A 10,105-nucleotide genomic window follows, 5' to 3' on the forward strand; every position below is an offset into this window, starting at 1 on the left:
CCCTTCTCTCATAAAAGTTTCTTATTTATCAAACAAAATACTACCCAGCAGAAAACCAGCACCATCTTCCACAAAAACTAGTCCAACTGCCCTCAAATCAAAGCAAATATAAAAAACTCTCCCAAATGTTGCTTCCAGAAACTGCAAAGAAAAGTAAATACTTCATCAGATCCTTGTTTAGAGCAGTCTGCCCACCTACCAAGCATTTCAGTATAAGGTGTCATTAGACAGGTTAATACATCTGGTTTAAGGTGTATCAAAGACAGCACCTTTCACTGAGAAACATCAAAATTGGAATAAAGAACAAACAACACCTAATTACAAAATTACACCCAATATTAAAAATTATCATAAATTCAATCTGTAATCTTCACTGTAGGAACTAATAAGCTTCAGATTTCCCTAGCAAAACAGGACAAACTGACTTTCAAGTACATAGTCTCAGAAAAAAGGGCAGTAGTATTTTAGACTATAACAAAATAAGGAAATAAAAAATGAAATGCTAAAAATACTGCAGTGCCTTAATCATACTAAAAATAGGGACAATATACATTATCAAGTCAGGAAGGGCTGAAGAGAAATCATTCACCTTTGAGCGTCAGGCACTGTATTCAGTAAATGGCTTCTGGCTTTTAGTGTAGTACGTGATTAACACCAATCTCTGTCGTGCTAAAAGAAGGTTTTGAAGTCACTAGAGATTACAAGTTCCCCATTTTGAGGAAACTGTTTACCTTGAGACACCTTTAGAACTGTCCCACTGGGGTGAATATCTTATCCTGCAAAAATAACAACCTGATAGGTTTCAAGTTAGGTAGCATTCCTGATGCGTTTGAAAGTATTGGTGCTACTGTAAAGAGAATGCAAACATTCCTGACCAGGCCTTCCAGCTTCAGCAGTACTTTTGACTCTGCTTCAGTTAGAAAAAAAAACAAAACAAAACAAAAACCAACAAAAAAAAACCACAAAACAAAAACCAAAGCCAAAAAAAAAAAAAACCCAAAAAAAACCCCCACAAAGACACTCAAAAACCAAACCCCAAATAAAAAAAAAATCTATCAAACTCTAAAAAAAAATCAGACACATTCTGATCCGCAGAGAAATCTGTAATGAAAGATAATAGCTTTATCTTGCTACTCTGGTTCTAAGATACCTGGGAAAAAAAAGTGTATTAATATTTTAGAATGAACTACAATTTACATTTGTTGAAGATAGGATGAAATTGAAGAAAGTTTTTGCTCATTAAAAGGATGCACAATTACCCACATGAAGGACACAATATCACACTTTGATGATTACATCAAAGTTTGTGATAAAGTAAGCAAAAATTCCGAAGTATATCCTACAGTACAATCAAGATGACTACATATTAAAATGTAATTATTCCTGCACTTTTAAACCACATGCAAATTTTACCCTTAGAGCTATTCATAATGAAACACAGTATTTCCCACAGTCTCAAGGGCAGACCTTATGGCATACATTATATTCCTAAAAAAAAAGGAGCAGATGTCACAAAACTAGTAGCTAAGTACCTCCAGAGCAGGGAAACAGGAATGCTTTCTCCCTCTCTAATGCAATACAAGCAAAAGCTGCTATGTACTGCTTAAAGATTAAGTATTTAATTTCAGTTCATAATTAGAAGATATTTTACCATGTCCTAAATATTCTTTTGTATGGTCTTTTTACACCTGAGAAAATGAGTCTCATCTGAGCAAAGACCACACAAGTAACATCATTTACTTGAAGCAACAGTAAAATTTATTATATGCAGTAAAAGCTTGGACTGTAGTCACCAACCTCATACATAAACATCTATTAAATAGATTCTCAACTTTGCATATCAATGCAGTAAGCAATGTTTTTTTGCACTGGTAGATTCTCTAACACAAGTTTGTAAGAGTTCAGTCCTGCATGTTTGGGACAAGAACTAACCTCTTCAATTTACAGGATTTACCTTAAATATACCCCATACACTTCAAAATCTCTAATATTTTCGATATTGTGGTCAGGCTTTTAAGCCCTCAGCAGGTCTCCATGGGAATCAAACAACTTCTCAGTTCCTAAAACTGCTTTTACCATAGGAAGTTACTTCTTTTATCTTGAGTGCCACTACTCTGAAAATCAGAGATTGGCTCCAGCCTTGATACGGTACTTCCCTCTGTGTCCCACCTTTGGAAAGAGGGGTGTAAGTTGCAGGCAACAAAGTTCTCACACTCTCAGCCAATAGCTGAAATGCTACTCTTGGAACTCAAAGCACAGAGAAAACTCACCAGCTTTCAAGCCATGTCGGGATGTACATTAGGATGGAAATAAGTAAACCTGGGGCACACCAGGAAAACAATGCCACCCATAAAACTGAGCAGTCAAATGAACAGCACTAAGAACAGTACAAATTATAGGAAATTATCTGAGTTTTCTAGGTACTAGCTCAACATACAATCTCAGGTCTGGCCTTCCAGGCAGGAATTGTTTTCATTTTCTTCTTATCAGAAAAGAAAGAAGACTTATTTTGAGACTTCTCCATAAATTTATCTCCAACTACATAAAGTACAAATGCTACAACTGAAGACAACCTTGCAGTTCAAAACAAAAACACAAGGACAACAACTTTCCTTACTAGTCCTTGTGGCTACATGACAATCCTGCTCATCTGGAAATATAGCTGAAGACTGGTCCAAGACACTGATGCACTAACTGCACCAGTTGCACTAACCACCACTACCGTTTCAGCCCGTCATCGAGGAGAATTAAATACAAAATTTGAGCAACAGCACTGGATTCATTGACCTAGGTTCAAAAAATGCCCAGAACTCTCCATCAATGAAAACAACAATAAAGTATCTTGATCTTATAGTGACTCCCAGATTGCATCACTAATAAGAGAATGATACATCCAATGAGTACAAGGTCTAAAGGACAACAAGAACTGAAGGGTATGGAACATTTGGTACTTCACTCAACACAAGAGACAACTGCAGCCCCCTCATGTCCAAACAGCTGTCAACCTTTTAAACTCTACAGTTACATTCAGAGTGTTTTGTTTGCTCATTTGGGGTGCTTTGGCTGGGTTGTTGGTTTAGGTTTCCCTTTGTTTGATGGGTATCAAAAATTTATTCAGCATTATGACAATGAGACTGCTGTAAGAAATTAAATCATGTTGCCATAAGGAATGCAAAGAGAAGTAGCCTTGAAATCTATGAAACATTTCCTTGACCAAATACTCCCCTCAAGAGATTTCAACTTATTCTTCATGAGACAAATCAACTCACATTGGTACCATAAGAAAACACAGTTCAAGTCTGTAATCCCAAGGCATTCATGCTCCAGGTTAGAGACAAACACATGTTATAACCCAAAATCTCTTAGATTTGTCATCCAAGATTGGATCACTACATCAGATGAATGTTAAGTGAACCACAGATGAGTAACTGCTGGGCTCTTCTATGATAGCCCAGGTACCACAAACAGGGTACCAGACAGTATGAATGACACCGAAGGCACACACCCTTGGCAATCAGCTGCCAACCACTGCAGGACCCCAGCAGCAGAATGGGGACAACTGGGAGCCACATGGTCAAACCTGAAGCTACTGTGCATCAAGAGTTTAGACAAATCTGCCAGAGAAGCAACACAACAACTAACAGTTGATGCAGAAGCTGAAAGAACAATAGCTAGAAGCTACAGGATCTCTAGGCATGCTTACCAAGCAAATATAAATACTCACTGATGTTTACCCTTCCAAAAAGGAAGAAATTAATTTCCTATCCCTGCAATTGATTCCATCTTCTAATAATTGACGTAACTAATTTCAGGATGGTGGTAAGCTGCAAGCATTGCAAACCACAATTTTATGTGCAAGAAGTCCATTCAACCACCTTGGTAAGTTTTTGTTAGGTTTTGGAGAGACAACTGGGAATGCTTCCAAACATTAGAAAATGCAAACCAAACTATGCAGCTTCTAGGAGGTTGTCTCCAGCCAGCAGTAAGCATGGCCAGCACTACAGAGCTCACTATATTATGGGGATGAAGGTCAAAAATAAAACTCCCAACTATGGAAGAGAAACATCTTTCCTTTATAAATTACAAATCCTTTAAATGGACAACACAGTTTCACAAATTAATTCTATACCACACTATAAAATAAAATTACAGCTCCTGTTTTCCAGGTTAGGTTTTTTGGATCTTTTGAGCTCAAAATTTCAAAGTGATAAGTAGTTAACTACTGCTGCATGGAAATGGGAACACTTCAGTGTTTTGACAGTCCTTTATTACAGGATGCCCATTTCAATCTCAGTAGGCACCAGACACCCAACCTCACAAATAACTCTGCTCATCCTGTGTGCTCTGCAATCACTAGTGTTAAATTATTGCTCTTTTAAGAATTGTTCACACACATTTTAGCAGCAGTATTTCAGCTGTGTGCACACTCACTTGAATACAGAGGTGACTGTAAATGTTCAGCACTCAGGACATCTTACACAAAACTGCTCTGGCTGTCAGTTCAGATATTAATCTCACAAAATTCAGATAAAATGCTGATGACCAAAACCGGACTACTGGTATTGCCCCAAAAGGAACAGGAAGTAACACACACCTCCTGCAAACAAGAAAATTTGCAGTTTCCACCTGCTGGCAGAAGACAGTAAATACTTCACTTGCAAAGGAAGACAGTATAATTATATCCTACCTTAAAACTCAAACTACTAGTGTGGAAGACTTTCGAAAACCAAATCAGCCTAGAAAACTGAAATACAACCAAAACAGTAATAGAATTGTTTGTAATTACAAAAACCATTTTAACCATTCAAGTGGTTAAAAAATTAATCAGTCGATGGTCTCACAAATTTAAGCATCAGCCTAGACAGCCTACTAAGAGCTTATTTTCCCTTGTTATGATTATGAAACAGATTGCACTGTTCTGGTGAGGAAGTGCAGAACCCAAACTAAAAACCATCACTTCCTGTAATCACCATGTTGGGGGTGGGGAGGGAAGAGGAAGGGAGGGTAAATGATGAAGGTAAAGGGCAGGGGGAAACAACCACAGCAAATACTAGTTAAAACACACAAATGGAGTTGTTAAGAGTTTCAGAAAATCTAAGAATTAAGAACAACTGACACACCTTCTGAAAGAAAGGCTTCCTTCAAATATAGTAGCACATCTGCAAATTTTCTGACATCGTTCACCAGTTGCATGATATATTCTGGATCCACAACAGGATTATCATAGCAGTCAGAGTTGGAGCTAATGCTGCTCAGAGAGCTGCTCTTGGTGCTGCGCCCCATTCCCCAGTTTCCTGCAGTCGAGATGGTGAAGAAGTTGGAGGTAGACAGGCGGGCTAATCCCAAACCACGCTTGTTACTTCCGCCGTTCTGCCGCAACATCCCAGCAGCCGCTGTGCTTGGAGAGCTCCCGCAGTCAACACTCACTGTCACTTGGTGGCCATTGGACAAGCCAAAGGTGAAACCCTTAAGAATTGGGGAGGGAGAAGAGGTGGAAGAGAAGGAAAAACGCTGATTAGTATAGAAATATAAGTGAAGTGGTACTTTTGTACCAACAAGAGCCAAAATTCCTTTTGAGATGATACTGCTTTACATAAAAATGCTAAACTGAGTATTATAAAGGCTTTGACTATTTGAACTTATTTAAATTTGTACAGAGATTGTTGGATAAAAAAAAAATCAGTGCCATGCCAAAATGATTTCAAAACCTAATCATGATGCATGTTTATTTCATGAGAAGTTTCTTCTATGAATATTTAGAAATTGCATTCTCTACATTTACCAAGACCTAGTCTTTACTATGAAATGTTACTTCAACTGAATACAATCACAAAAACACTTGATGTGATACAGACTATGATCAACACCCCCTCTTGCATGAGCCACCAAGCTGTATTCAGCATCCTGTCTCTTAAGATAATACACAGCCTTGATCTAATAGGATGAATTTTCTTTGTGCAGTGCGCCACGCAAGAAACCATGGCCTATCACAGTTTGTCTCAGAAAGGAAAATATCCTCAAAGAAGTTATGTGGGCTTTTCAGCCTGTTATCTATTAATATAAAAGGCAATTAAAAAAAAAAAACACAGAAAAATGAAGAGAATGAAAAATATTTTAGTATCAAAGTTCAACTGCAAGTCCCAGTGCAGTTATCCTGAATGATGTTGCTCTGCTCTGAAAGTTCCACCACAAAAGTGCACAAATTTGGGGGAGTATAAACAAAGAAAGTACCTGCATTCCTTTCCTTTAGGAAAAAAAACCAAACAAACAAACCAGAAAGCTACTGAAAATTTTGCTATGTCAGGTTAAGCGATTCATTTCAACGCAAACTGCAGGTGGCAGAGTCAGGTACGCTTCCAGCAGCTCAGCAGCTCCCACAACGCCTGCTGTTGTTCTCTCCACACCAGGAGAGATTCCCAGTGTTTACACTACAGCGTAAACATCACAGGGGAAAAAAACCCAAAACCCGAATTGCAACACAACAGCTAAAAAGTTAATATGGGTTGCAGACACATCTGCAGCTAATCTTCAAATTCAATTACCTAAAAATAAGAGTTGTTATAAACCAAAAAATACAGGCTGACACGGGTTCTCCTGAATACGTTTATAGTTGGTTAGAGCAACTGAAGCAGTAGCACCTTTACCACTTTGAACACTCCCATTATGAATTTCAATAGGCATTACTCTAATGCACTTCAATTATTTTTCCATTATTTCTGCTTTATTTCTGTTTGCAGTTTAACAATATCAGAGGAAACGTGGTCAAAGCAGTTGTTTTTGTAGTTAATGTGCAAGCCTTCCAGGGAGCGTGTGCGGGAGAGAGGGAAGAAAACTTCAGAATTTAACACAAATTAACTGCTCTAATTTCTGTTTACTGCTTAAAGTCAGTATGTATAAGAACACTCATCACACTATACAAATAATGCAGATAATTAAGCAATTCCAAACACCTCAAGTAGATTGAAGTGAGGTTTACATTAAACATAGTGTTTAAGAAAGTTTCTTCTGTTCCCACATATAATTCTCATGGCTACAAAGCTACTTTGCAATTCTGCCTTGCAATTAGAGGCAAAACATAACCTCTCCTCTTAACAAGTGTGATATCTATTTATATCGAGAAAGATTTTCATATTATTTAAAAGACATGCCTCTTTTAAGTCTGGCCAGCTTCAGAGTCAACTTTTTAAGCAGCATGGTGTGTTAGACCTGTTCCAGTGACAAGTCCATGCTTTTAAAGCTGTGTTATTTTAGAAATGTTGCCTTTTTTTTGTAGAAGCACTACAATGACGCCACCACTCTGAAAATTGTAAAAGTGATGACAAAGTGTTTCTAAGTGGGGAAAACTTACGAAAACCAAAACTTAGCAGCTTAGCACAAGAAACACCTTTTCCTCGTAAATATTAGCCCTTACGTCTGTTCCTCCTGTGTTACAAGGCAGATGGGAAACGCTTCCCTCACAGAACACATGCCTTTCATTACTGAAAAGTGTTTCATATTTCTTCAGGAGACTCTGGCTTTGAAAGCGAAAAGCATCCACCAGCTTTGTTATAAACGCCTCCAGACTCCTCTGGCTCACAGCGAGCCATTGCCCGTCCCGACGGAAAAAAAGATGAAAAACTAAAGCGCCAGATATTTCAAAAATTTGCTCTCCCAGCACAATCTCCCCGGTAGGGAGGGGAAGAAAGGAAAAAAAAAAAAAAAAAGAAAGCGAGAAAGAAAGCAAAGAAGGGGCCACGTCGCTGGCGGGCGGAGGGCAGGGCCGCTCCCGGTGCCCCGGGCGGGGGTCGGCGCTCCGCCCTGCCCCCGCCGCGCATTCCCGGCGCCCCGCGGCCGCCCCGGCCCTCACGGCCCCGCGGCGGGCACTCCCCGCGGCCGCAGCAGGTACCGGGCAGGGGCCGCCAGATGTGCAGGGCAGGGCGGAGGTGGGAGCGCGGGGAAGCGCCCGGCACCGCTCCGGGGAACAGCCGGGCGGGGCGGTGGGGGTCGCCGGGGCCAAACTCGCACCGGGAGGGGCCACCGGGCCCCTCCAGCCGCCCCCGTCCCCCCGGCGACTCACCGGCGCCCTGCCCCACGCTCGCCCACGGCTCCTCCCGGCGGCGACAGGCGACGCCCCCCCTCCTCCCGCCGCAGCGTTCCCGCAGCCGGCGCTTACCGGAGAGCGGCGGCCGAGCGCAGGCAGCAGCCGGGCCGCCGAGGGAGCCGCACAGCAGCGACCGCTGTACGCACAACACGCTTCAAAAGGGAGGAAAAGTCCAAATTCAGGCTCCGTGGTGTTTAGCAAACAGGCTTTGCTTTTAAGTGATTTGGCCAACGAAACACAAACACCGTGGCAAAGCGCAGAATGAATTTCTCATGCTCAACCTCCCACGCTTTGTGTTCCAGTTTATCATTAATTGTGCAGCTTCCAGTATTGTTGTGAGTAACGTGCGCGTGCACACACACACACTTTCTGCTGGACTCAGCCCACTTTTATTCCTGCATGAGCTCTGTTGCCTACTAGTTGAAAATGAAAGCAGTAACAAAATTACTATACAACCTCAGACTATATCCCCGGCATGGGTATGGATTCAGCTACCCAGACAGCCCAAATTTTGGCATAATTCATCTTCTGAATTTAGTTGCATGTGCAGATATATGCACTTTTTCTGGTTGAGAGGAAAGAGAAGTTGGTAAAGCAGAAATTTGCATCATCATACAGAAACTTAGATAGTTCCCAGCAATACCATGACCTTTAGACCTGACTACAGACTTCTGTTACATCATCTCACAGTGCTTGACGGCAGCAGTAGTTTTTTCTTCTTCCAGAGGCAGGACTACAAGCCCACATTCTATTTGTCGTTATTAAAAGGCCATTTAAATTCAGCAATCTTAGATCCAATGCCCAAGGGCTGGGATGGGACTTACTTTCAAAAATGTATCAAAGCCTCCAGCACCGAATTCCTAGCCCAGTTCCTTAACCCTAGCAGTTTTCAGGCTTTACATCTTCAATTTCCCCATCCTTGCTCCAGCCTCCTTCCCCAGCCACTTCCATGCAGGATTTTGTGTTACAGTACCAATCTTCTCCTTCCTTCATCTTTCCTTTTCATATTTGCCATTATTTATCCTACAGGAAGAATTTTATTAAATTTCTTTTGGAATTCATAAAACCTGAAACTAAACAACTAAACTAAAACAAGTTGTGACATTTCTTATCTCTTGTGTCAATGTTAAGCACTGTTCAAAAACTTTTCTTCACCTTGAAAAATTCTAAATTACATGCGATGTAAATTTAGAAATCCAGAATTTATAAATTCTTCAAGTCTTCTAAGCATGGGAAAAAAAAGTAAAAAAGAAAACAATACTCTAACCTTCAAAAGGATTTTGATCATTCAGGTAATCGATACTGCAGGTGTCAAAATCAGGCCAGAGTAAACAATTGTAAACTAATTTAATGTGAAAACAAGGAAGCGTGGTAGGGAATGTGGGTTAAATAGTACAATCAACAATCACATCATCAGCAAAAGAAAGGTTTATTGTGGGAAAAAGTCATTGAAACCATTAGATAAGTGTTCAAAAACAATAAAGAAGATAAACAAGAAATTCCTATACTTATCAATAGATAGAATACAAAGCAGTGGATACTATTTGGTGAGCCAAACCTTTGTTCAAAAGAGAAGCCTACAGCTCCAGCAGAGTCTCTCTTCCTTACAGACACTCTTTTTGCAAATAGAAGTGACTTTATCTTGCCATAATTACACCATTCCCAGGCACATTTTAGAAAATGCTAGAAAGAATAAACTCAGCTGTTCCAAGTACATATACACTTCATATGCTCCAACCCCTCCACAGTCTTGTCTCTCTCATGCCAGCTCCCACATAAGCTAACCTGGGCCCATACAAGAGTTCAGCAAATTTATTGGTGAATTGTTTATTTGCCCAAAAAAAAAAAAAAAAAAAAAAAAAAAAATCTGTTCTAGACATGAGATTGAAAGTGACAAAGAAATACTAGGATTACATGTTTTTTATGCTTTTATGCTTTTGAAATATTTTTTTTCAGTTACTTTTGATTTAAAACATAAAAGTGTTCTACATTGTGGGAGGCCTAGCTTCAAACATCTTTTGAAAA

General features: G+C 40.0%; 1 protein-coding gene across 9 annotated transcripts in view; it reads right to left on the reverse strand.

The window, feature by feature from the left end:
• ARHGAP29 (Rho GTPase activating protein 29) overlaps positions 1 to 8,191 on the reverse strand; it is a 50,231-nt gene extending 42,040 nt beyond the window's left edge. For 3 of the 9 annotated variants that reach the window (XM_041421584.1, XM_041421579.1, XM_041421580.1), the window contains exons 1-2: positions 8,057 to 8,180; positions 5,121 to 5,466 (exon numbers count right to left, since the gene is read on the reverse strand). In XM_041421584.1, coding sequence (XP_041277518.1) covers positions 5,121 to 5,382 — 262 coding nt within the window. In that variant the 5' untranslated portion in view covers positions 5,383 to 5,466; positions 8,057 to 8,180. Of the gene's footprint in view, positions 1 to 5,120; positions 5,467 to 8,056 lie in introns of all 9 variants that reach the window. The other 6 variants (XM_041421581.1, XM_041421585.1, XM_041421583.1 and 3 more) reach the window with 4 other exon arrangements.
• Between the last annotated feature and the right edge of the window lie 1,914 nt (positions 8,192 to 10,105).

Source organism: Onychostruthus taczanowskii, unplaced genomic scaffold (genome assembly GCF_017590055.1).
Source record: "Onychostruthus taczanowskii isolate IOZ18803 unplaced genomic scaffold, ASM1759005v1 scaffold7, whole genome shotgun sequence".
In the NCBI taxonomy this organism is placed as follows: Eukaryota; Metazoa; Chordata; class Aves; order Passeriformes; family Passeridae; genus Onychostruthus; species Onychostruthus taczanowskii.